The sequence below is a fragment of the Canis aureus genome, chromosome 2 (genome assembly GCF_053574225.1).
Source record: "Canis aureus isolate CA01 chromosome 2, VMU_Caureus_v.1.0, whole genome shotgun sequence".
Classification (NCBI taxonomy): Eukaryota; Metazoa; Chordata; class Mammalia; order Carnivora; family Canidae; genus Canis; species Canis aureus.
The window spans coordinates 36,096,994-36,124,344 of NC_135612.1; the positions used below are offsets into that span (position 1 = coordinate 36,096,994).

General features: G+C 37.7%; 2 protein-coding genes across 7 annotated transcripts in view; one reads left to right on the top strand and one right to left on the bottom strand.

Moving 5' to 3' along the window:
* Positions 1 to 3,803: 3,803 nt before the first annotated feature.
* LOC144289823 (uncharacterized) lies at positions 3,804 to 12,393 on the bottom strand. Its single transcript, XM_077858272.1, has 4 exons — positions 12,007 to 12,393; positions 10,993 to 11,936; positions 7,787 to 7,947; positions 3,804 to 6,428 (listed from the first exon to the last, which is right to left on the bottom strand). Exons 1-2 carry the CDS (start codon positions 12,391 to 12,393, stop codon positions 11,451 to 11,453), a joined length of 873 nt encoding a protein of 290 aa, XP_077714398.1. The 3' UTR covers positions 3,804 to 6,428; positions 7,787 to 7,947; positions 10,993 to 11,450.
* UBE3A (ubiquitin protein ligase E3A) overlaps positions 11,740 to 27,351 on the top strand; it is a 95,820-nt gene continuing 80,208 nt past the window's right edge. For 5 of the 6 annotated variants that reach the window (XM_077868533.1, XM_077868508.1, XM_077868543.1 and 2 more), the window contains exon 1: positions 11,740 to 11,876. The gene's annotated coding sequence lies outside the window, so the exon portion shown is untranslated. The remainder of the gene's footprint in view (positions 11,877 to 27,351) is intronic. The other variant, XM_077868557.1, reaches the window with a different exon arrangement.

Consider the following 27,351-nt stretch of genomic DNA (forward strand, 5'->3'; position numbering starts at 1 on the left):
CTGTGATCATCATTAGGGGGATTTAGCTTAAGAACTAAAAATCTGCAAAGAAATCTTGGATTTTACTTGGTATATTTGCTGTTGATAGTGGTATTGGTAATCTGAGTAATGCAAGATAAAGCAGATGATAAATATATTGGGTTCTCACTGTGGGAGAAGGGAGAAATAAATATAGAGTGAGAGAAGATGCAGACGAATCCAGGAGTATTGGATGTGAAATTTTGTCATACTGAATAGAAAAAGGAAATCCATGAATCCATATTAATTCTAAAGAAAAACGGTGGGTAGGAGGAAAAGCTCTTCTTCACTAAAAAAATACAGCTGATACAAAAGGAATGGAGGGAAAATTATTGTACAACCACCAGTGTAAAGTTGATTCAGACAATAATCATGCATGGATACAAAACTAGTAGGTAAAATGTTGAAATATTTACTCAAGTCTCAAAGTATGACTATTCACATTATTTTTAATTACAATAAACATTTGTAATGGAGAAATCTAGCAGATACCACACTAACCAAGTAATAAAACTTAGCATCACCAATAATACAACAAACTACCATATGTGCCTGCTTTGGTGAGGAAAAGAGTATGTAACATAATCTATATATAATTTTCAAAAGTATATAATGTGAATCTAATCATGAGGAAACAATCAGATGTATCAGATCTGAGGATTCCTATATAACTACTGCCCAATCTTTAAAGAATCACGGTGATAAAAGAAAGAAAATATTATGAGGTGGTTTAGAGATAAATAAAGGCTAAAGAAATATAAAAACTAAAGGTGTGTGTTATTTAATTAAGTCTTATTCACAGAAAGAAAAATGCCATATGATTTAATTCATATGTAGAATTTAAGAAGCAAAACAAATGAACAGAGGAAAAGGGAGACAAATAAAAAAAAGGACTTAACAATAGAGGACAAAACTGATGGTCACCAGATGGGAGCTGGGTGGAGAGATGGGTTAAATAGGGAGAAGGGATTAAGAATACACTTATCATGATAAGCACTGAGTTAATTGTGGAATCAGTATGTTGTGCAACTAAAACTAACTGTTAACTATGCTTAAAAAATATAAATACATAAAAACATAAGCAATATTATTGGAACAATTGGGGAAACTTGATTATGGGTTATGAATTAGATAATATTATTGAGACAATGTGAAATACTATATGGTGTTGTATAAGAATGCTCTTGTTCTTAGGAAAAATATACTGAGATATGTAAGAGTAGTGTCATGAAGTCTGTAATTTATGTCATATGGTTCCACAGAGATAACAAATAATTGAGCAAATATAGCAAAATATTAGCTATATTGAATTCTAGGTAAAGAAAATTTGTATGTTGCAACAACTGTACTTATTCTTTAAACTTTTCTTTAGGGTTAAATAATTACTAGGAAATGGTGAAGTAAGAACAGCTATGGCATGTTTCATATGAGAAACAATTGTCATAAAAAGAGAAATAGAAAAACTCCTGGGAGCTAGTTAGTAGGTTTCATAAGTTTGAGAGGTCTGAAGTTCAGACTGTACTTAGTAGGAAAAAACCTCTGGATGAGAGGAGATTACAAGCATTTAGGTAATAAAGCATAATATTGTTGGTACTCAGTGCTAACTGGGAGAAGTACCACAAAAATGGAAAGGAAGGAATATAAGATTGACCTTTAAGTGTTACACTTCTGGATAAGCCACATATGGACCGGGCAGAGGTTGCATAAGTCACTTTTTTAAAAAAGGGAATTGGCTTCCAGATCTGAAAAATGTAACTGAAATGTGGCATTTCTAAAGAAAGAGTCAGTCATTGGTGGAAACATTGAATAGAGTTGGCCTAGGAAATGCTGGATATAATCTTCTTTAGGGATGTTGGCCAGTGAAGATGATTCTTTTGGTGGGGAGGATGCAGAGGAGCAGAGGGAGAGGGAGAGAGAGAAAATCTTAAGCAGGCTCAATGCCCAGCACAGAGCCTGACATGGGGCTTGATCTCACATCCCTGGGATCATGACCTGAGCCAAAATCAAGAGTTGGATGTTTAATCGACTGAGCCATCCAGGTGCCCCGTGTCAAGATGATTCCTAATGGAAGTTGAAAATATTGGGTATTTGAGCTTACTGTCATCAAAATTCAGTTCCTCCAACTCCCTTTGTCTAGATCTCAAGCTTCATGAGCAAGTATCTGTTATTGAGGGCCCTGTACATCTTCTTACAGGGAAAGAATGTTCTGGTCGTATGCACTGTCAGTATTCCAGTCCCTGTAATAATTATTTCTCTATTTAAATCAAATTGGCATTCTGATTTTAAAATTCTATCTTCTCAGCTTAGTTAGTGTTAATTTGGTTGGTGGACTGCCCTAACAGGCTTCTAAACCTGCAACCATGACAGGCCATCTGAATGTGGTAAATTCATCAGATTTGGCTCATTTGTCCCTTTGTTTATTTGTGCATTTATTCATGTAGCAGATGCTGTTGGTAACCTGGGTCTTATCAACATAGCACATGCCAATCCTAGTTCCTGTTGCCAGCATTTGCATTTTTTTTCTTTGGGCACTCTCTGACCAGCTGGAACTGCCATGCCCCTACTGCAGCAAGCCAGCAGGTGAGCAGTCACTGGGACAGTCAGTGTATAAAAAACTCCCTCTCCCTATTGACAGGATAACTGTGAAGTGAATATTCTACACTTACTCTCAGAGTTCCTCAGCAGAATTAAGCACTAATCACCCACAGTGGATACTTGATTGATAATGCACACTTTTTGGTTGTTCTCCTTCCCTAACTCATTTCCTTGCTTCCCTACCAAAGTTTCTGTGATTACCTCCCAAAGAAAATACTTGTACTCAAATTATTGCCTCAAATCTGCTTCTGGGGAACCCCAAAATAAGACAATTTCATTTATTCACCCATTCATTCATTAACATTTACTGAGCATTTGTCATGTGCCAGACAGAGTCAAGTCCTTAGCAATGCATGGTCTCCTTAATCATTATTCATATCATCCCCTTTACAAATGAAGAAATTGATGCTTTAAGAAGTTAAGCAGCTCATCCAACATCACAAAATAGAACTGAGTGCTGGAAGGGAGTGGTGGCAGATTAGTTTGGCTGAGGCTCTCACAATCTGAGTTCTGGGTTGAACAATATGGAGAAGGAGGTTTCTGTTGGGGTAACAATTGAGAATATTGTTCTGGTATACAAGTATCCTCTGCTTCTGAAAGTTCATGTTACACCACTTTGCTTTTATGAAAGACACACATTAGCACATACCTATTTTTACTAACTGAAAGAAATCTGAAGATTTTTACTTTTACAAAAAAAAAAAAAAGTTGCAGTGAAAATAGTGCTCGGTATTTGTTTTGCAGCTAGCCATAATAGAAGCAGCGCATGCCCAGAGCAGGGGATAGTGTCATCACCAGCTTCTTCTCTAGGAACTACACTAGCATCTCAGCATCTGCCATAGTTTTTAACTGTGTCTATGAGAATCTTTACTTTTTATTTCCATTCATTGTGTCATCCATTAGCAAGATGTTTTCTAAGGTATCTGAAAAGCCTATGAGAGGTTCTTTTTTTTTGGGTCTGGGAATGCTAAAAAGATTTTCAATGTAAATTAATGGTAATTGCTTTTTTTTGCTTTATGTCATTTCAGCTTATGAAAGATTTCATAGGAACATTCTACTTTTGAAAAGCAGAGAAAATTGTAATACTGTTAGGGATGACTGAATGATTAAAAAAGCATTTCAATAAAATATATTTGAATTTTAAAAAATTATTTTATTTTCTGGGAAAATAGCAACAACAATAACACACACACACACACACACACACACACACACCTGAATTTAAATCCTACCTCTACTAGGTTTCAGCTGTAAGACATACAGTTACTTACTCTAAGCTTAATTTCCTAATCCATAAAATGTATAAACTCAAAATTGTTATAAGAATTAATGAGATTTATTCAGACAACTAGCATCAAAAGGGTATAGAAATGTAATCTGTGGAAATAAACTGTCATTTCAGAAACTCCGTGTTAAATACTAAAATACAGATGCAATTAGTACCATGCTCAACCAAATTGAAACAAAACATAAAACATCTTATGACATGAATAATATCTACATTGTTGTCTTAAAAAGCCTTTGTCTTTCTATATCAAAATGATGGTTTACTGTCACAAAGCAAAATTAAAAACAAACAAAAAAGGCAAGGGTTAGGTATAAAATTGTTTGAAGCAATCTTAGAGTCCAGAGTCCAATAGTAAATTTTATCATTTTAATAATTTTGTACTGTTGGTGTCAAGCAAGAATAAAAAAAAGGAAATATTGCTTATCAATTGAAAACAATATTCATGGGTGGCTCAGCAGTTGAGCCTCTGCCTTTGGTTCAGGGTGGGATCTGAGAGTCCCGGCATTGAGTCCAACGTGGGGCTCCCTGCATGGAGTCTGCTTCTTCCTCTGCCTGTGTCTCTGCCTCTGTGTGTGTCTCTCTCATGAATAAATGAACAAATTTTTTTTAAAAGAAAACAATATTCATTATTCTTCCATAGCCAGATATCTTCTTTTGTTTATATCCTGAAGAAAAAAGTGTAGTCAGCACCATTTTTAATAATTGATTTTATTTAACCAATGCCCTTTCTTAGATTTAAAAAAGTATTTTGTTAGAATTCCTGTTAGAATAAGTATTAAAAATAGTTTTAGACATAGGAATGCAATGTGAATGATTTCAAAGAACTAAATGATTCACTTGTCAGAAGGCAAAATTTCTAAGGATGGGTTCATTGATTCCAGTGGAACTGTTTTTTTCAGAACAGCTCAGATTAGCAGCAGTAGCAGCAGCTGGTATTCAATGAAACTCTTTTCCACCTACTCTCCAACTGGGTTTAAGGTAGGCACAAAGAGACTGAAATGACCAAGGTCAAAGCATGATAGCACTTCCAGGCTTTTTTCTTGAATGACTTTTTTTTTTAAATCCCAGTAAACATACAGTATTATATTAGTTTCAGTTGTACAATATAGCACTTCATGGGACACCTGGGTGGCTCAGTGGTTGAGCATCTGCCTTCAGCTCAGGGCGTGATCTCAGAGTCTTGGGATCGAGTCCCACATCGGGCTCCCTGCAGGGAGCCTGCTTCTCCTCCTTCTGCCTATGTCTCTGCCTCTCTCTCTGTATCTCTCGTGAATAAATAAAATATTTTTAAAAAATACAATATAGCAATTCAACACTTCCATACATCACCCTATGCTCATTACAAGTATCCTCCTTAATACCCATCACCTATTTCACCATCTGCCCACCCACCTCCCCTCTGGTAACTATCAGTTTGTTCTCTATTGTTAAGTCTATTTCTTGGTTTCTCTCTCTCTCTCTTTTTTCCCATTTGTTTTGTTTCTTAAATTCCATATGAGTGAAATCATATGGTATTTGTCTTTTCTGATTTATTTTGCTTAGCATTATACTCTGTAGCTCCATCCTAGTCATTACAAATGAAAGATTTCTTGCTTTTTTAATGGTTGAATAATATTCATATACGTATATATCACCTCTTCTTTATTCATCTATCCATGAACCCATTATGCTATTTCCATAGTTTGGCTACCGTAAATAATGCTGCAATAAACACAGGGGTGCATGTATCCCTTTGAATTAGTGTTTTCCCATTTTTTTGATAAATAGTAATGCAATTACTGGATCATATGGTAATTCTATTTCTAACTTCCTGAGGAACGTCCACACTCTTTCCTATAGTAGCTGCACAATTTGCAGTCCCACCAGAGGCACAGGAGTGTTTCTTTTTCTCCACATTCTTGCCAATACTTGTTTCTTATGTTGTTAATTTTAGCCATTCTGACAGGTGTGATGCAATACCTCGTTGTGGTTTTGATGTGCATTTTCCTGATGTTGAGTTATGTTGAACATCTTTTCAGTGTCTATTGGTCATCTGTAGGTCTTCTTTGAAGAAATGTCTATGCATGTCTTCTGCTCATTTGTTTATTGGATTACTTGGTTTTTGGTGTTGAGTTGTAGAAGTTCTTTGTATATTTTAGATGCTAACCCTTTATCAGATATATCATTTGTAAGTATCTTCCATTCCCAGATGGTCTTTAGTTTTGGTGTTGAAGGGGATTAGGAGTGCATCTGTCTTGATGAGTACTAATACATGGAATTGTTGAATCACTATATGGTACACCTGAAACTAATATAACACTGTTAACTACATTGCAATCGGAAAATCAAAAAAAAAACAAAAACAAAAAACAAAAAACAAAAACAAGAAATTGCATGTAAAAGAGCTTCAAATGACTTTTTGAAAGTATTTAGAGAACTGCTCCAGCAATGGATTCATGTGCAGAGTGGAAGAAGTTGGTGCTGGAAGGGAAAGCAGGGCCCACATCCAATGGGGCTTGGTCTTGGAGTTTGGACATTTTCCAGAAAGCTGTAAAGAACCAGTGACAGATTCAGGCAAGGATGCAATGAAATCATATTTGTTTCCTTAAAAAACATTCCACAGTGAGCTTCAGTAGCGAAGCACTGTAATATGGACCAGCATTGTGTTGCATTTGGAAGATATAATAATGAATAAGGTAGTATGATCTTGCCTTTCCAGGGCTTACATTTGAGTTCAAGCGAGAAACACTAAGGATCTAAATTAAGGTAGTATCCGTGGGATTGTATAAAAGGAAATGGATGTTATAATAATAATAACCATCATAGCTAGTAATAATAATAGTGTTTATTACCACTTATCGAACATGTCCTATATGTCAGGCACTAAACACTTCACACGTGCTGTCTGCCCATTTCCACACAATAGCCAGAATGATTCCAATGGGTTAAGTTTGTTGTAACTCTCTCAAATACTTCTAGGACGTCTCCACCTCATTCAGTGCAAATACCCATGTCCTCAGGATGAGGTACATAGCCTGGACTGTGGCCCACTCTGACTTCCCTGAGCTCATCTCAACTCTCTCACTTTGTTTCAGATACTGTGTATGTGTGTATGTGGAGGAGTATACAAATTTTCTAGGGAGTCCTAGGCTGCTGTAGGCACCTTTCTGCTTCAGGGCCCTCTCTGCCTGGAATGCTCTTTCTCTTATACCCTACATCTCATTCTGTCACTTCTGTCAAGCTTAAATGTCACCTTTTCAATGACACCACTCTGGCCATCCTGTGGCATTCTCTGTCGTCCTCATCTTGTTCTACAGTTCTCCTTAGCATTTATCACTTCTGATACACCAGATTTGTTGTTTTTCTCTACTAGATCCTAAATCCCATGAGGACAGGCTTTGTTTACTGCTGTATTCTTGACACCTAGAACAGTGCTGGTCATTGTATCTGTCTGATAAACATATATTAAAAGGATGCATGAAGACTTACAGTGGCCCTATGAGATTAGTACTATTATTTTACCCACTTCATTGGTGAGGAAACAAAGACATTAATTGGAGGTTTATTTAACTGAAGGTTCTGTATCTAGTAATTGTCAGAACTGGGATTTGCGTCAGATAAAAAAATTAAGTGCTGGGCACTTTAATTATGCACTATTCTAAAACCTTTACATATATTAACACTTAATACTCACAATAACCCCATTTTCAGATGAGAAAAATAAATCCAGGGAGGGATTTATGATTTTGCCTGGCATTTTTGCATTTGCTAATAAATTTGGAGCCTGTGCTCTTAACCATTTTGCTATGCTACCTATTTTTAAAACTGGTGCTTTAAGGAGTATGTGACTTTCCATACTAATTTGCCAGGAGAGTGAGGAAGAGGAAGAAATCTTGGATTACTAACATTATTGTGATTGAGGACTGCCACAGATGAGAGCCATCAAGTCAGGAAATGTAGGATGAATTGGTTTCATTCTCCCTTAACTCCAGATATCCACATCCAAACGCCTCCTTGATTTCTTCATTTGGATATTAGGATACGAGTTCAGCTTCAGTAAAAGGTATCTAGAATAACCATGCAGATTATAGAAGTTAGCTGTCTCACACTAAAGCTCTGTGACTCACAAAGTCTTCAGGGATCCACCTTGTACCTACAAAATAGCTCACATTCCCATCATCAGAAAGGGACAAAGGGAAAAAAGGCATCCCATTTATTTTAGAGTATCATCTAGAAATTGCTCACATCGTTTCAATGGCCAGAACCTACTGACATGGCCACATTTAGAGAGCTTATTACAGGCAACCATGTGTCTGGCTAGATAAATCCATTATCATGAATGAATAGGAGAATGTATATTAGGGGTCAACTAGCAGTCAATCTCTATTACAGATATCCACTACAAGGATAGAGGCATCTCTAACTTAACATTTGCAAAACCCAATTCCTGCTTGTTCTTCCAAAATCTGCTCTTCTCCAAAATTATTCCCGTCCTAGTTAGTGGTGGAAAATGGAACAAATGAGTAGTTTGATTTTAGACATGCCGAGTTTTGAGGTGCTATAGAACATCCAGTATAGATTTCCAATAAGGGGTTGAAGATATGTCTGGTTTGGAGTGAGATCAATATTCAAGATTCAGACTTGATCCCTGACTGAAATAAATGAAGAGGAAGAGTATATGTATGTGGTACTGTCGGAGACTGCATAATACAGAGGGCAAAAAAGAAACAAGGATGGAAAGGAAGAACATTCTGCAAAGAAGACTTCAAGAAGAGGGCCCAAGACACATGGAAAGAGGCTGGAGAATGTGGGGTGATGGAACCAGTGTGTGAGCCTGCAAAAAGGTCAGATACCGTGAACACCGAGAAGCAACTTTCAGATTTGGCCATTGTGCTATTACAGACATTAACACAAGCAGTGTATACAGTAAAATGGGGGCAAATGCTAATGTAAAGAGGGACTTAGAAATGACAAGTACAGATAGCTCTTCCAAATAGAAGGAACAGAATTAGTAGAGGGAGAATTTATGAAGAAGAGAGGGAACAACTAAGGGATTAAGAGTCTTGAGATTCTTTCCCACCTCCCACCGAAGGGGGAAAAAAAACTCTGTAGAAAAAGGATGGCTCACACTTTAAGGCATAAGACAACATAAAGACTCCTAACTCTGGGAAACGAACTAGGGGTGGTGGAAGGGGAGGAGGGCGGGGGGTGGGGGGGAATGGGTGATGGGCACTGAGGGGGGCACTTGACGGGATGAGCACTGGGTGTTACTCTGTATGTTGGTAAATTGAACACCAATAAAAAATAAATTTATTAAAAGAAAAAGACAGGAGATCAGGGTGAGTGCAAATTTAGGTAAATCTGCAGGAATCAGGGTGAAGGTGTGGAGTTCATGAAGTGTGTAATGCTAATCAACAGTATTGATAATACTATTATTATTACTAAGCCCTAACATTTATTAAGCACCTCTCATATGTCAGTCAATACGCTAGTAATTTGACACAGGCAGAGGGAGAAACAGGCTCCTCACAGGGCACCGGATAAGGGACTCTATCCCCGGACCCGGGGTCACGCCCTCAGCCAAAGGCAGACGCTTAACCGAGGGGATCCCTGGGTGGCGCAGCGGTTTGGCGCCTGCCTTTGGTCCAGGGCGCGATCCTGGAGACCCGGGATCGAATCCCACGTCGGGCTCCCGGTGCATGGAGCCTGCTTCTCCCTCTGCCTGTGTCTCTGCCCCTCTCTCTCTCTTTCTCTGTGTGACTATCATAAATAAATAAAAATTAAAAAAAAAATGTGTTTAACCACTGAGCCACCGAGACATCCCCACAGTGGGTTCTTGAATCAGGTCTGACACTAATGTCACACAAAATACCAATTCATGAACTAAAAAGGCCTATGTGTAATTTCTCCATATTCAAAGGATGACTTTAGATCCTTTATTTTAAAGACCTAGTCATTCCAAAGTTTAACTAAGAGCAGATTTATTTCTCTTCAGTCTTTAACTTTTTGAGACTCAGGAATTTGTTCCATTTTGATGCACCAGGTTATATAAAATCACGTTTCATTTATTCGGGCAATTTCTACTTAATAATAGTTAGAAGTATCTTCACATGCCAGGTACTGCAGTAACATTTTGCTTTGATTATTCAACAAAAATCTTTAAAGATTTTCATCTTATTTGCCTATTTTATAGGCAAAGAAACTCCTTAAAAGATTACGATTTTAACTATCCCATTAAATACAACTGCAAATTGTTTTCAAATGAGGATCTGTTAATGGGAGAAAATGAAAAAAAGAGTAAGGAACCGAGTTAAAAATCGGACATGATTTAATACTGTCATTTATCATTAATTGTTCTGGGATAATTTAAATTCCACTAGCTTATTTTTTACGTTTTTCTTTCTTTTTTTTTTTTTTACAGGTTATAATTGGGAAGCCGTATCCATATATCTGACTTATAATGTTCTAAGAATGGCAGTTAAATACAGTGCTATGTAAGACTGTTGATTTAAAAAAAATTGAGTATCAGATGAATGGGATCTATATAGTATTTCGGGGCTTAGCGAAGTCGTAAGCCATTAGGAATACTGTTTGTTAGTGATCCCACTACAGCTTTGCTAAGTGTCGCAGAGCCATAAAATAAGCCCTTTTAAATAAAAAGGTGACCTTGATAGTATGAAGACGCATGGCTTTAAGTGGCTTCAATTGTCACGGGGATGGAATCAGCATCCCCCCGGCTGGTGTGGACCACGAGGCCACCATCTCCTAACAACCTGCCAAGGGATGGGCTTTCACCTTCGACTACAGTGATGACATTGTGTCGGCGGGAGGCCCAAGCAGATGACCTTGTCCCCTGAAGGTGGCTCACGCTCTCGGGGTACCACTGCAGGACCTACAGCTGCCGCCTGACGGGAAGGGGCTGAGATCGAAGGCCCGGTGTCCGGAGGCGTCGGCCCCGCTATGCGGGGCTGGAAGCCATCACAGCCCCCGCCCCCCGGCGGACCCATCCCGGTTAACATCGGGAGCGTTTATGTCCTAGCACGTCCCTGGACTTGGGTATACCAGGGGGCCGTCCAGCCCTCCCAGGGGCTCCAGGGGGCTCCCGGCGTTACCCCCTTCTTTCCGCGGGGATAGAGCCACCACAGACAGAGGTGGCTCCATGGAAACACGAACTCCTCTGCCTCGTCCCAAGATGGCGACCAGCCCTGGTAGGACTCCAGGGAGCCCCGAGCCACTTCCCCTTCCCAGCAGGCCCTGCGCGGGCGACGACGGCAAGAAGGCAGGGGGCGGAGCCGGCGTGAGAGGGCGGGGCACAGCGCTGCGCCCGCCCGCGCGCACCCCAGCCCCGCCTCACGTCGCTGCGTCCCGGCCCGGAGCTCTCGCCCGGCCGGGCGGCGCGCGCTGCCTGCTGGGATACTCGGCCCGCCCAGCCAGTCCTCCCGGCTTGCGCTGCGGCCGCGAGATCCGCGTTTTTTTCCAAGATGGTGGCGCTGGGTTCGGGGTGACTGGCAGTAGACGACAGAGCCTGAATCCCCTTCGCCGGAACCTCGACACACCGCCTTCCTCCCGCTCACGCACCCCGCTGCCACTTAGCCATCCGCCGGCCTGCGCGCTCGCCTTCCGCCGCCGCCTCGGACTTGGGCTTCATCTTGCGGACCCAACGCTTCGGGCAGCGGGCGGCGGCGCCTCCCTCGGCGCGTCTCGGGGTCGCGCTCGGAGCAGTCCGCAGCCCAGCCCCGGCTCGGCGGGCCCCGCAGCTCCCCAGCGCGGACAGGCGGCGGCTGGCGGCGAGCTCGGGGTCTCTTGCGGCCCCGGCGCCCCCTTTCCCGGCCTCCGTCTCCGGAGAAGGAAGCGCGGGTCCCGCATGAGCCCCGGCGGTGGCGGCAGCGACAGGGAACGAGGCGGTGGCGGGCGGAGGCGGCGAGCGAAGGCTACTGCGACCAGTGAGGCAGCCGCGGCTGCGAGGGCCACGGCCCGGGCGCGGGGGCGACCGCAGGTCAGTGTGGCCGGGGGCCGTTCCCGACGTCGTCCGTGTCGCCGAGCCGCCTTCCGGGGCCTGGGAGGGAGGGTGGGAGGCCCCCGGACCGCGCGGCGGTGGGGGGGGGGGGGGCGGCTGCTGCCAGGACTAGGCCTCTGGTGGCGGTGGCGGTGGCGGCGGCGGCGGCGGCGGCTGCCTCCGTAACTGTCAGTCCTGGCCGAGGGCCGGAGGGAGGGTGGTGTGGCCGGAGGGGACGCGAGCGGGCCCGGGGCGGGGCGTGCAGGGCGTCGAGAGTTGGCCTCGGTGGAAGGGCTCGCGGAGCAGGCCGGAGCCGGGCTGGTAGGGCCGGCCCTCTCCTCCCGAGGGGAGAGTTTTTCTTGAGGGCTCGGCCCCGTGGGTGAAAAATGCTGAGCCTGGCGCTGCGGTGGGTTGGGATTTGGGGGTGGACGGTGGCGGGGGTGGGGTTGGGGGGGGAGGGCGGATGAAGTGGGAAATCGAGCCCCGGGTCGCGTCCACAGATTATCCGCGTTTTCATGTTAAACGTGAGTTACCGGGTTTGCCAGAAATTCCCTTAAATGCAAACCTGCAAACAGTTGGCATTTTTTACTTTCCCTTTTCAGTTGAGAAAATGAAAAGGACTCTTTCTTCGTCATGGCGTGGAGGTTTTGTTGGTAAAGTGAGAATTGAACGTGGCAAATGCTTTAATCAATAAAATTGTTAGAAATGATTTTAATGTAGACTTAGACTCCTTCAAAGATAATTTAGTCTCTGAATTTTTAAAAACGACCAGTGGGCATACTAAAATAGAAACATTACTAAATCTGTCTGGGATTCTATTTATTAAGTGGCTAGGGTGCTGTTGAAATGTAAAAGAATAGTAATATGGGATTTACAGTCCATAGTTACCCTCCGTAAATATGAGGGGAATATGGATATGACCCATAATTTTGGAGAATTCCACTGCCTGCAATATTGAAAGAAGCAGGAAATTATTCCAGAATATTCTGGGGGGAAGAAAAGGGCCTGAAATGGAAAGGACCTAGAGTTTGGAAGTATAACTGTTAAAAAGTTACCTGTCAGAGTCACTGTGGATACCCAATAAATATCTTGAGTGAATTAGACAAGAAGGATAAGAAGTGTTTATTCATAATCTCTGACTAGTAAGTACTCAGATTATTGTGTAAGCCATGTAAAAATTTAGAATTTAGAAAGATAAAAATATAATTTTGTCATGATATATATAGAAATAATTTTAGAGGTAGATGGTGCTTATAAATCGGGTTATCACATTTGTAATAAAATGAATACAATATTCACGATGATGCTGATAAGACCAAAGAATGAACCTGAAGCCATTTAAAGAAACTAATAATCATGACAACAAAAGCAAGAAATAAATTCAAGAAATAATGACCTTCTCCTTACAAGAATGGGACTGGAAACTAAGGAAGTCTTGTATCAATATATATTATCTAGTATGCTAAGTATTATGTACACTGTTGTCTGGACATTGCCTAGTTCTTGAGGACTTTACAGAGTAAATTACAATATTACAATGTTTTGGTTCCTTTTCAGGGGTTTTGTAAGCTGTTTTTGTTTTACTTCTCTGAAATTGTACATTTTTTTCATGGCTTAAAAAAATACCTTCTTAAGTATGCTTATTAGAAGTGTGAGGAAGACACATTCTCATCCCACTTGCCCAGCTCATGTAATAAGGTTTATTGGGTATTTAAAATTGGATTTTAACATTTAATCAGTTGTATTTCTTAAACTTTAGATCATTTTTAAAGTGGTACTCCTCTCTCCCCTCCAAAAAAGAAAAAAAAAAAAAATCACCCCACACATCTGAAATGATTGGCCATTTCAAATAAGCAGTCAGTGGAATAATCCAAAACTATGCATCATATCTAAATTTTTCAACCCAAACACTTGAAATATTTACAGATGTTTATTTTCTTAAATGATTATTGGTTATGTACTTGTCATGTTGCACATTTTTGTTTATATCTAAACTAGTATTGGTCAAAACAGGGATATTACATTAAGTACATAGGTATCTGTTAAGAAATTAGTTTTTTGATTTTTTTTATGAGTGAAGACAAGTTTTCTCTTTTTAGGATAATTCGGGATAACAGAGTTTTGGCTGATTTTGACATTCCCTGCTCTGCCCCCACTGCAAATGAAAAGATAAATTCAGACATTATAATGTATACAGGGAAGATAGCTTTGGAATTAGATTCCATTTTTACTTCTGGGCTCAACCTTACTTGTTTGATCTAAGAAAGTTACTTAGTCTTGGTGAGCTGCAGTTTTGTCATCTGTAAAATGGGGTGGTGAAACTAACTCAGTTTCAAGGATTAGAGTTTGTAAAATGTCTGACACTTCAGCCCTCAATAAGTATTATCATTTGAAATCTTCCTGAAACACCGTTTTTTTGTTCTTAATATTATTCTCACCTTACACACAGTGAACTCTTACCATGTTATCTTTTACGTTATTTTCATTCTCACTACCTATGAATTCCCTTTAAGGGCAGGGACTTCTAGAGATTACTAGAAAGTGTGTTGCCAGAGTGTGGATGAATTAGTTACCAGTAAATAGCTAACGTTATTGGGTACCTACTGTGACTGCTGTGAAGGTTAGGTGTAGGAGCTACAAAGACAGGAAACTGTGTGTTTGTCCTTTGGAGGCTTATAGTATAGAGGACTTTCTCCACTTAACACCATGTTTTGTGAAGTCTATCACACAAGGGAGCCTCATCTGTGCTTTTGGTCATAGGGCAGTTCTGTGGACCCAACACTTCCTGCCTGCAGCTGCTATTCTAAAGAATATTGTTTTACGCTTTTAGACAACTATTTGGCACATGTGGTATACTTTATATGCCTTTATACCTTGGTCCTACTCCATAACCCAAAATCGGGCACAGTATGTGTGTGTGTGTGTATGTGTGCGCGCACGTGTGTGTATGAAATTTACTTTGGTAGTTGTCCATAAAGACTTTGATATTTTTCTGGGGTGATTGTCTTCTGGTTCTAGATTTATAGAAGTTTCAAAGGTGAGTAGGACTGTTCTTGAGGCCAGGCACTCCATTTTACACCTGAAGAACTTGAACTGCAAAGCTTTAAAATGATTTTTTAAGGCCACCCAGTAGCAGAGCTAGAACCACAGTCTGAGTCTCTGGACTAGAGTTCAGGACTCTTTGTACACAGTGGCACATGTCCTCTCCTACCTAAAGGGAGTAGTTTGCTTCTATTTGAGTGTTTTCTACACTATTATAGGAAGACAGACTTCCTAAGATGCCATCTTTGGGCCTTCTCTGAGCATAACAGTGCAGGAAATGGGGCTTTTTCTTCTAATAAAGGAAGTCAATTAAAACTACAGTAAATAGAAATGATGTACAAACATATCTTGTGTATGGAACAGGTGTTTAAAATATTTAAAGGTGCTATATAATGTCATAATTTAAATACATAAATACATATTTATAAATAATAAATATTTATACCGGCTTTCATTTTCATTTACTCTCAGAAATGTTACCTATAGTGTGCTTTTATCTAAGTTATCTTTAGTAAGTAAACACCATTATGGATAATAAGTTAAAGTTTTTTTAAGTTTAAGGCCAATCTGAGAATGAAATAAAACTAATACTTGTTTTTTGTAATATTGCTGTTTGCAAATGAGATTTAGCTGACAGTTGTTACTGTTTGATTCTAAGCTTCATAACTGTGAACTCCCTAAATTATATATAAATTTTAAGTTTCAGAGTCTCAACAGGTTCAGTGAACAAAAGCCACCAAGAACCACTGATGTGGAGGAAGAAGCACTTACTTTGGTGTCAGAAGATCATGGGTTCATCCTTCCCATCTAGCTTCCTATCTGGTCCTAGCAGGTCATTTATCTTTCAAAGCCTATGTTCTGTTAACTTCTGTTAAATAAGGTGATACTTGCTTTGTCTGTTTCAAAGGATTGTTTTTCAGATGTGGTCATTCTCAAACATTGGAATAATACTGTATAAAGTGACCTTATACATGATTTAGTGACTTGTCCAAGAAATCAAAGTTGGTTAGTGGTAAACACATGATTGGAACCTTGGTGTATTTACATGCTTTTCTCTATAAACATTTTTAAACTTTTCGTACTTCCAGAAGTATTATTTTGGGAAATATTTAGTGCGTGAATTTATTTTAAATTTGTTAACTACATTTGAAATAAACAATAGATCTTAATAATTAGCGATGCGGGGGCAGCCCGGGTGGCTCAGTGGTTTAGTGCGCCTTCAGCCCGGCGCGTGATCCTGGAGACCTGGGGACGAGTCCCACGTCAGGCTCCCCGCATGGAGCCTGCTTCTCCCTCTGCCTGTCTCTCTGCCTCTCTCTATGTCTCTCATGAATAAATAAATAAAATCTTTAAAAAAAATTGTTGATGCACTATTTGGTATCATTAATCCTTAGTCAAATTCCTTCTGTAATTACCTTTACTTCTTGACCTCTTGTTACTTTGATAAATGGCAGGTGAATCATAAGGTTGACATAGATTCTTACTTGGTAAGATTATTCCTGAAGTTCAAACCTAGTAAGTCTGCTGGAATCTACAAGACATCACATTGGATCATAGAAAAAAATCCTATATAAGACTTTATTAAAAGTCAGCATCTATGCCACAAATAAAAGCATGGAAGTTGCATTTGATCCCTCAACACTTATTATACAAATAGGATAAAATGTTCCTTAAATGAAACTCCTTGGCCAGTATGGAGCTTAATGTGACTCTTAACAGTTAAGTGTGTTACAGAAGTTGACTTTCTATACTCTTCCAGGTTAGTTGAGGTTAGTCAAGCACAGATCCTTTTATATTACAGAAATAAAACGAAAAAAAAATTGACCTGTCTCTGCAGTATGCAGGCTTGTAACTCTTTGTTGCTAATGCGATGACTTCTTGTATCAAGAGGGATATCTTATCCATTTCAAGCTTCTAATATAATAGACTTCTATTCTTGGATGTGAGAGGATAGTTTTAGAATTGTTTTTGTGGCCTGTAACCACTATCTTAATATATTTACTTTTATATTCTTTGTAATTCAGAATAAATTCTGAATTTATCCTCTGAATTAAATATGCAGACAGTACCGAGAATAATGTAACAATCATGTATCTACCATTCAATATGGATAAATGTCACATTTTGTCTCTTGTACTCTTTAGCTCCATCTTTAAAACTGGTGTTATTCATTTTCTTCTGAGATGATACTTCTAGCACTGTAGATACCACTATGGGAATTTTCTTCGTACTGCCAACAAATACTTCCTTTCTCTTGTCAGATGTACAACATAATCCTTTTCCTTGGAAGGGAAAGGATGAAATGCCCACCAATGTTTTCTCTATAAAGGTAATGGGTCATAGGGAGAAACATGAGTATTTCCAGCTTATTAATTATTTTAGTATTTTTTCTTATGGATTCTATTTATTGTGCTTCTGTATGTGTATATGCGCCAATATTGATAACCGTATAATGTGCCGTAAATAAGGAAGTTGATTACCTTTGTTAAATAAAGTTTTGTTTGGGGAAAAATATAATCTTTCGAGCACCTGTTGTATGTGATATGTATACTGATCTATTTCACACAAAGAGTAATTGGGTAACATTTTTCTTTTATAGTTTTCTTTTTTTTTTCTAGATTTTATTTATTTATTCACAAGATACACAGAGAGAGACAGAGACATAGGAAGAGGGAGGAGAAGCAGGCTCCATGCAGGGAGCCTGATGGGACTCGATCCCAGGACTCCGGGATCATGCCCTGAGCAGGAGGCAGATGCTCAGCCACTGAGCCACCCAGGCATCCCCTCTTGTAGTTTTCTGAAGTGAGCTGACATTGCATTATATTCCATGTTGATGATAGAAACTATGCTGTTTAAGATATTCTAAATTTAAAACTTCTAAGAAATGAAAGTTTCCCTAATTACTTAAGCTGTTTCATTCATATTCAATTTCTTACACATTTTTCTATATCTGTGACATATTACTATAGACTGAAAGATTATATCCTTCCAAAATTGAATATGTTGGTATTGTAACGCCCATGGTAATGGTATTAGGTGGTGAGGCCTTTTGGAAGTGAGATCATGAGAGTAGAGTCTTCTTGAATGGGATTAGTGCCTTATAAAAGATTTCAGAGTTCCCTCTTCAGCCGTATGAGGACCCAGCCAGCAGACAGACAGCTAGCTGTCTGTAAACCAGGAAGGTGGTTCTTGTCAGATACTGAATTTGCCAGTTTCTTAGGCCCTAGGAATATGAGAAAGAAGTTTGTTTATAAGCCACCCAGTCTGTGGTATTTTGTTTTAGCAGCCTGAAATGGACTAGGACACATTAAATATATTTAAAAAAACAGAGAGGGAAAGTAGGAAATTAAATGGATAAAGTTTGGTAGGTAAGGTAGGGATACATTGTGCTTGACAGAATGGAAATGCTTAAAAAGTGGAGATAGTATTGAAATGTGAATGCTTAAGGAAATATATTAGAAAAACCAAGCTGACTTTAGTTTTAAATACATAAAACTAGATTTCTGCATTTCAGATATTATTGTATATTTCTTTACTGCCCAGAGTACTGTATTTCAAATTATCAACAGGAAAAAGTCTAACTGGTCTCATTTAACTTTAGAAGGGAGTCAGTTCACTCCTAAAATTCTTCTTACAACTTGTGGGCTAGATGAAAGGCAAGGAGGGGTGAACTTAAAAATAGTTGGATCTCAACTGGAAAATAGGTAAGTCACTTATCTCAACTGAAATTAAATCTTTTCTTTCCTCTTGGATTGAAGATTCTATGAGAACAATAAACATTTGCTGCCTGTCTCATTTTTTTTTCTTTTCATGTATAGTTTTATATATTTGTAGGTGCTTGATGAGTTGAGCACTACTTTTAGATATGTACTGTGGGTTGATGAACTAAGAAAGAATGGTCAGGAACAAAATCCTCTAGGCTTCAGAACTTTAATTTTAAGTAGATACAGGACTAGGGGTCAGCCTAGATAATGGGCCAAAGACCTATCTATGTTATGGCTCCACTTTACTGCCTCTCCCTGTACTGAATTTGACAAGGCTTTCCTAGTAGGAAGGGTATGTTTGTGTTCTCCATAATTCTAGCTGACATCAAACTTTGAGAATTTGAGGCTTATCCCTACCTTAACAAGTTTCTCTTAAGTGATCAAGATTTAATTCCCCTAAGTGCTATTTTAGACATGTAGCATGTGTTTAAAACTGCCATGACTACAATAGTATTTATTTTATGTTATCTCGATATCTTCCTTTAATAAGGGTAGATTGGGTTAGATGATCTCAAAGGTAACTTTCAGTTTAGATACTATATATATTCATTTTTTCTCTTTGAATATGTTTTAATTATACTTAACACATACAGTAAATAATACAGGAAATATTCATTCCATTCAGAATTGAATTCTTCCACTTTTGATTCTTTGAGAAGTAAATGCAGTCTTACGTATTCACTTACAGCAACATCGTCCTAATCTTTCCCAGTCCTATTACCCTCTTTCTACTTAGATAATAACGATCCTCAGGTTGAGTATACATCATATTGTTTATACTTTTACTGTACCCCTGTACGAGTATCCATAAGTGATAGATGTTCTGTTTTAAATTTTTACAAATGGTACTGTATTGTACAGAATCTTTCATCAGATTCCTTTAAAAAAATTTTTTTTGAGATACATGTATTGGTGGATGTGTGTCTAGTTTATTCAGTTTGCCATATGGTACTCCATTATATGGCTGTATAAAATGTATTTCACTATTGATGGATATTTTGAGTTATTTCCCTTTTTGTTATAAAAAATGCAGTGATTGCGTTTACACATTTTTCTTGGTTGAGATATTGGGCAGACTCATTAAAGTGAAATCCCTGGGAATAGGTTGTGAACAACTTTTACTTTATTAGATATTTTTTAATTCTTAAATGAAATCAATACACCAGTATATACTTTACTACCAATATATGTGTATTTTGTTTTCCAGCATCCTAGCCCATACTTGGGATTGTCCTATTTTAAAATTTTTGCAAATTTGATGGCTGTGAAATGATACCTTTTTTTTTCTACCTCACTTTAATTTGCATTAAATGGTGAAAATTGTGGGTAAATGGATATGAATTTTATTATTTTTGGTATCTTTTAAAAGTTTTGTAAATTAAAGAATTGTTTTAAAAGAATGAGCCATTTTCATACAGTATATTTGTTGTAAGGGACCTTGAGGATCATCTCATACAACCTTCTTATTTTTCAGCGCAGCCATGAAAATTATCAGAATAAAATACTGCTTTTTGCCCATTATGGTATTCTCTTTTGGGATATAGAATCTCAAGTTTCAGTGTTGAAATCATGAGTCTTTTCCTTTATGATTTGTATTTTTTGTTAAAATCCTCTTTTATATTGTCTGCTAGGGGTTAAGAGGTTCATGTTATTTGGGATTTTGTGGGCTTTTTTTTTTTTTTTTTTAAGATATTTTATTTATTCATAGAGACACAGAGAGGCAGAGGCAGAGGCAGAGGGAGAAGCAGGCTCCATGCAGGGAACCTGACGTGGGACTTGATCCCGGGTCTCCAGGATCATGCCCTGGGCTTCAGGCGGCGCTAAACCGCTGTGCCACCGGGGCTGCCCAGGATTTTGTGTTCTTGTGAGTTTTTTTTTTTTTTTTTTTTTCTTTTTTTCATTTAGGTCCATGTGGGAGGGAGTCAGAAATCAGATTTTTTTTCATATGATAATCTAGTTGTTCCAACATTAAATATTGAATTCTTCCCTCTTTTTTTTTTTTTTTGTCCCCTGTATCACCTGCCATGTACTTGGGTTTTAGTTTCTTTTTTTTTTGCTTTTTAAAAATTTTTTGGTCTTTCTCTTTAAAACACCAGTACTACATTGTTTCATTTCAAATAGGTTTATATTAAGCTTTGAAATCTGAGAATATAGGCCTCTCTTTTATTAATTCTCAGAACTATCCTGGCTCTTAGACTTTCATTCTTTCATAATCACTTAAAACTGGTTTATCAGATTCCTTTGGAGATATTATTTGAAATTGCATTGAATATATATTGAGAATTGATGTGGTTTATCTTGTTATTTATTTGATTCTTCTGTATTTTGCATTTTTCTACATAAGTGCCTTTTACACATATCTCATGTTCTTAGATATTTGATTAATGTTTTTACATTTAAATAGCATCTTTTAATAACATTTGGTTGTTGCTGTATTGATTTTGTATCCATCAATTTGGATGAACTCCATCATTTCTAATAGTTTATAATTCTTTTGGATTATTGTGAACAAATTACAATTCTGTCTTTTCAAGTGATCTTTTAAAAATATAATTCTAACCTTGTTACTTTCTATTTAACATTTTTCTTTGACTTTCTATTGCTTTTAGAGTAAAATTCAAAAAGCATTATTAGTTAACCAAGTCCCACGTGATCTAGATTTTCTACTTCCTCAGCCTTACCTTTCTCCACACTCCCTATTGAACAGAACCATCCAATAGTACTGACCTTTTCAGTGTTTTGAGCTGTCCAACCTGTTTCTTTGCCAAACCCTTTGCCACTGCACATTTGGGCAACAAATTTCACCCAGCCTTTAGGTCTCAGGGAATAGTGCTAAATATTCCAAAGTATTACTCAGGGAAGCCTTCTCTGAAGAATCCTCTTGTACTCACTGGTTTTATTGCTTCGTTGTATTATGCTGTTATTGAATCCTGCTTTTTCTAAGTACATAATTTCAACTGCAATTATGTAATTTCTTTACTGTTGAGTTGATTGTATGAGAAAAGTAAATGGTTCTCTATTTAAATGATTTTTTTACAGTAATCTTTAAACCAAATATGGGGCTCCCACAACCCCAAGATCAAGAGTCGGTGTCCCACCTTACTGAGCCAGCGAATTGTTCCCTCTCTTTTTTTTAATGTGCAATTTCAAGCATTTGTGAGTGTTGGGTGAATGAATGAATGTTCGTGTACTGATTGTTCTAGAAATATTACTCCAGTTGGTAGCTACTCAAAAGAATGAAGCTACTTTGAGGTATTTTACTGCACTTTAATAGAAAATTAAATGCCCTCAATTTTTACTATTTATGTCCTTCAAGTATGGCTGGTCTTTAGAACAACAATTTTCTGTTTTTAATAGAAGCAGTCTAGTTCACTTAAAATTATATGTGGTAAGTTTTCTTAAAAGCAGTTTGAAGTTAAATTAGAAGCCAGTGGTCTTTTGTTATCCTTAAGTCAGATTTTATGAGTTTGATACACAGGTGAAATAAAATAAACCTGCAAGTACATGTTCATGATTATTTCAAGGAAAACCCACCTACCTTTAGTTATTTTAGTATCTTGTACTATACATCTTTGTGTGTGTGTGTGCGCGCGCGTGCGTGTATAACACAGGCTGAAAGCTAGCATAATTCTGAGTTTAATTTTAGGTTAGGCACTATATAAGATTGAACTCAAATGAACTATTAGTGCAAAAAGAACCCAGGGGAAAATTTCACAGTAGCAAGCCCTTGAGACTACGTGGCACATTTGCTTCTATTTTCAGTTCATAGAATAGTTGACTAGAATGAGTGATTTATCATTAAAACTAGGAAATTGAAATAATTCTGGTGACTTAGAATTTCTAAAGGATCTCCATAGATGACACTTGATCTACACTTAGATAAGATATGCTCACTGCTGTAAGTCATGTGATAAAATAAGTGTGTAAAGATAACCTTATTGGGGGAAAATAACGTTTTATTATTGACCAATCATGAGTCTGCTTTCTATAGTTATTCAGATAGGTAAATAAGCATAATTTAATTAATTTCTAAAATGTTCACAGAACCCAGAGGGAGGGCAGACCAGTTGTTACTTTAGAGAGTTCAGTTCTTTTCCAGTGCACAGTGATTGTGATCCCAGAGTTCTCCTACGTATAACTGATTGTACAACCTAGATTTGCAGCACACTCTCAATTTTAAGTATTAGATTATTCCTATAAATCATAAAACCAAAAATTCCAACATTTTCATATTTCCAGAGAGCCTCCTTTATTTCCTGGTTGGTTGTCCCCCTCCCCCCATATTGGTGTGTAGAATTATTTTCGACTGAGGAAATACAGGTAGATAGCTGTATATTTTTAAGTACAAAAATAAATGAACGTTTCCTCTCCCTTTCTTAGCTAATTCTAAAACATAACAGTTGTTCAACGTAAGTGTGGAAAAACATAAAATTGCCTGGCAAATACCAAACAAGTATATCCATAACTACAGGTACATGCAGCTTTTATCCTTTCTTGAGAAATTAAAACAAACACACACAACACTGTAGTTTTTACAGTTTCTAACTTTATTGAGATATAATTCACATAACCATAAGATTAACCCTTTATTTATCTTTTATACAGATTTTATTTATTCATGAGAGAGAGAGGCAGAGATACAGGCAGAGGGAGAAGCAGGCTCAATGCAGGGAGCCTGACATGGGACTTGATCCCGGGACCCCAGGACCACACCCTGAGGCAAAGGCAAACACTCAACAGCTGAGCCACCCAGGCATCCCAGATTCACCCTTTTAAAGCATACATTTCAGTTTTAGTATATTTGGGTTGTAGTATATTCACTACCACTAATAGAACATTTTCATCATCCCCAAAAGAAACCCTGTACCTGTTAGTAGTCATTCCCTATTCCCTTGTCCTCCAGCCTCTTACAAACACTAATCTGCATGCTTTCTATGAATTTGCCTGTTCTAGATCTTTCATATATAAGAAATCATGAAATATGAGCCCTTTTGTGTATGGTTTCTTTTTACATAGAATTTTTAACTTTTTTTTAATGGCTGAATAGTATTATACTATGAATATATGAACTGTTCAGTCATCAGTTGATAAATATATTTGGATTGTGTCTTTTTATATGAATCACATTGCTATAAACACTTATATACAAACTTTTGTGTGAACATATATGTTCAGCTATCTTGGGTATATATATATCTAGAGAAACTGCTGGGTCATGAGATATCGATGTTTAATATTTTGAAGAGCTACCAAAATCCTCCAAAGTGACTGCATCATTTTACAGTTGCATCAGTAATGTATGAAGGTTCTTTCTGATAGCTCTACTTCCATGCCAAAGATGATTGTCTCTATTTTAGTAATTTTTGTGTGTGAAGGTTTCTCTTTGTGGTTTTGATTTGCATTTGCTTAATGATTAATGATAACATTTCATGTGCTGATTGGCCCTCTTTGGAGAAGATATACTCAAATCCTTTCCTGTGTTTTAATTTTTTCTTTTTACTGGGCTTTAAGCATTTTTTATATGTTCAGATGCAAGTCCCTTATCAGATAGATGATTTCCAACTATTTCTCCTCATGCTATAGGCTGTCTTTTCACTTTCATGATTGTTTCCTTGAAGCACCCAAGTTTTAATTTTTGATGAAGTCCAACTTACATATTTTTCTTTTGTTGCCTTTGGTGTTAAACCATTGCCTAATCTGAGGTCATAAAGGTTTATGTCTGTTTTCTCTAAGACTTTTGTAGTTTTAGTTCTACATTTAGGTCTGTCACCTGTTCTAAGTGAATTTTTGGATATGGTATGATAAGTTTAGATCTGGAATGCATTTGGGATGTTTTTGGATATGGTATACAAATACCTATCTTACATTTTTTTCCCACTTTGGTAGCCAATTTTTTAGACCACTTGAGGGGTCCTTTGCTCATTGATGTAAAATGCTGCCTTTTTATTTTATTCTCTTTTTTTTTAAAGATTATTTTAGAGTAGTGGAGGAGCATAGGGAGAGGGAGAGGAATTGCAAGCAGACCCTGTTGAGCATGTAGCCCAGTTTGGGGCCCAATTCCACGACCCTGAGATCATGACCTAAACTAAAACCAAGAGTTGTATGCTTAACCAACTCAACCACCCAGGAACTCCAAAATGCCACTTATAAACTAAAAAAAACGAAGTATAATTTGTATCCTATAATGTATACATTTTTTAAGTATACAGTTTTATGTATTTTGATGCATGTATATACTGTAACAACTACCACAGTTAAGATACAGAACATTTGAGTTACTCCCCAAAAATGTTACTTTGGTAGTCATTCTTCCCTTTTTTAAAAAAAAAAATTTTTTTTTTTCATTCTTCCCTTTTGGCTCTGGGCAACCATTGACCTGCTTGCTAGTTTTCCCTTTTCTAGAATTGCATATAAATAATATGGTAAGTTATGTACTCTTTTTTTGTTTGTTTGGCTTTGTTCCTTCAATACGTATTTGAGATTCCTCCATTTTGTGTTTATCAATTTTTTGTTTTTTTTTTTTCAAATATAGTGTGGCTGTGCCACAGTTTACTTATTTATTTGGTGAACATTTAGATTTTTTCCACCACTAGGCTGTTGTGAGAAAAGGTACTCTTTGCATGTGTCTTTGTGTGAACATACTTTCATTTATCCAGGGTAAACAACTTAAACTGGAATTACTAGATCATATAATAAGTTTATGTTTGAATTTATAAGGAATTATTTTCCAAATAGTTAATGCTATTTTGCATTCCCACGAGCACCGTTCTTTCAAATCCTTGCCAGCATTTGATATTCTCAAAAGGCAGACATTCTGATGGTTGTGTAATCCCATTGCAGTTTCTTTTTCTTTAACTGTAAAATACACATAACATAAAATCCACCATTTTAAACCATTTTTAAGTGTACAGTTCAGTGGCATAAAATACATGCATGTTGTTTTGCAGCCATCACTCTTACTTATGCCTGGAACTTTCTCATCATCCCAAATTCAAATAGTAACACTTCCTCACCTCCTTGTCTTTCCCCTCTCTCCAGCCTCTGGTGACCACTGTTCTACTTTCTGTCTCTAAAAATTAGACTGTTCTAGCTACTTACATAAGTGTGATCATATAATATTTGTCCTTTTGCTTCTGGCTTGTTTCACTTACTGTGATATTCTCAAGGCTCACTCATGTTACAGCATGTATAAGAATTTCTATTTTTCTTTTAAGTTTGATTTATTTTTGAGGGAGGGAGCATGAATGCAGGAGGAGAGGGGAGAGGAAGGTGCAAAGCAGACTCCCAGCCCAAAGCTGGGCTCCATCTATCTCATGGCTCTGAGATCATGACCTGAGCTGAAATCAAGTCAGGTGGTCAAATCACTAAGCCACCCAGGAGCTCCTCCTTCCTTTTAAGGCTGAATATTATTTCCTTGTATGTAAAAATACCACATTTTGTTTAGCCATTCATTCACTGGACACTTGGATTGCTCTTCTTGTATGTTTAGTTCTTGGGTATATACCTAGGAATGATAATGCTTGGTCATATGGTAATTCTGTTTAATTTTTTGGGGAAATCAGCGTATCATTTTCCATGAAAGCCGTACCCATTTTACGTTCCTACCAGCAATCAGAAAAAGATTCCAGTTTCTCCACATCCTTGCTAACACTTGTTATTTTGTTATTTTTTAAAAATAATTTTCATACTAAAGGGCGTGAAGTATCATGGTTCTTACATTTCCATGATGATGAATGATGTTGAGAAGTTGTCATATGTTTATTGGCCATCTGTGTATTACCTTTTGTGAGTACCCAAATACTTTGCTCATTCTTTTCGGGATACGAATGCTTTATTAGATACATGTCTTTCTTCTGTGTCATTACTGATTTTTTTTTTTTTTTTGGTCAATTATTTTATTAATTACTAAGAATATTGAAACCTTCAACCATAATTGTGAACTTGCTATCTTTTCTTTCAGGACTGTCCATTTGGTCTCATGTATTTTGAAGCTCCAGCTGTCATGTGCATTCATATTTAGGACTGTTAGGTACCTTTGAATTGATTCTTTATTGTTATGAAATATCTCTGTGGTCCTCTGTTAATGTTTATTGTCCTAAGGTTTACTTCGTCTGGTATCAGTATAACCACTCTTCCTTGTGATGATTCATGTTTACATATTACATCTTTTCCAACTTCTCTGTATAGTGTCTTTCTTTTAGACTGTGTATAGTTGCATCTTTTTGATTTTTACAATTTCTTGCTTTCTGAGTGTTTAGTCCATTTACATTTATTATACTTGACTACATGATTGGGTTTAAGACTACCAAGTTACTATTCATCTCTATTCCATCTATGTTCTTTTTTCTCCTCTTTCCTGTTTTCTTTTGGATTGAGCATTTTTATAGAAGTCTGTTTGATCTTTGCTATTAGCTTATACCTTCTCTGCCCCCAGGGGTTGTACTAGTATTTACAGTATATCCCTTAATTTATATCAGTCTGTTTTCAGAAATATACTTCTTAGAGTATATTGTGAGAATTCTAATAGAGTATAAATTTGTTTACCCTCCTCTGTCATCCTTTTGGTATTGTTGTCTTATATTTTACTTCTATGTAAATTATAAATTCCACAGTCTTACTTGTAATTATTTATTTTTTAAAAAATTTTATTTATTTATTCATGAAAGACC

What these genes read in the sequence shown, in the direction of transcription:
- LOC144289823 (XM_077858272.1), bottom strand. Translation starts at nt 12,393, where the DNA reads ATGAAAACGCGGATAATCTGTGGACGCGACCCGGGGCTCGATTTCCCA. An exon ending in CCACCGCCACCAGAGGCCTA is followed by an intron (nt 11,937 to 12,006) that starts GTCCTGGCAGCA and finishes CCTCCCTCCCAG; the next exon opens with GCCCCGGAAGGCGGCTCGGC.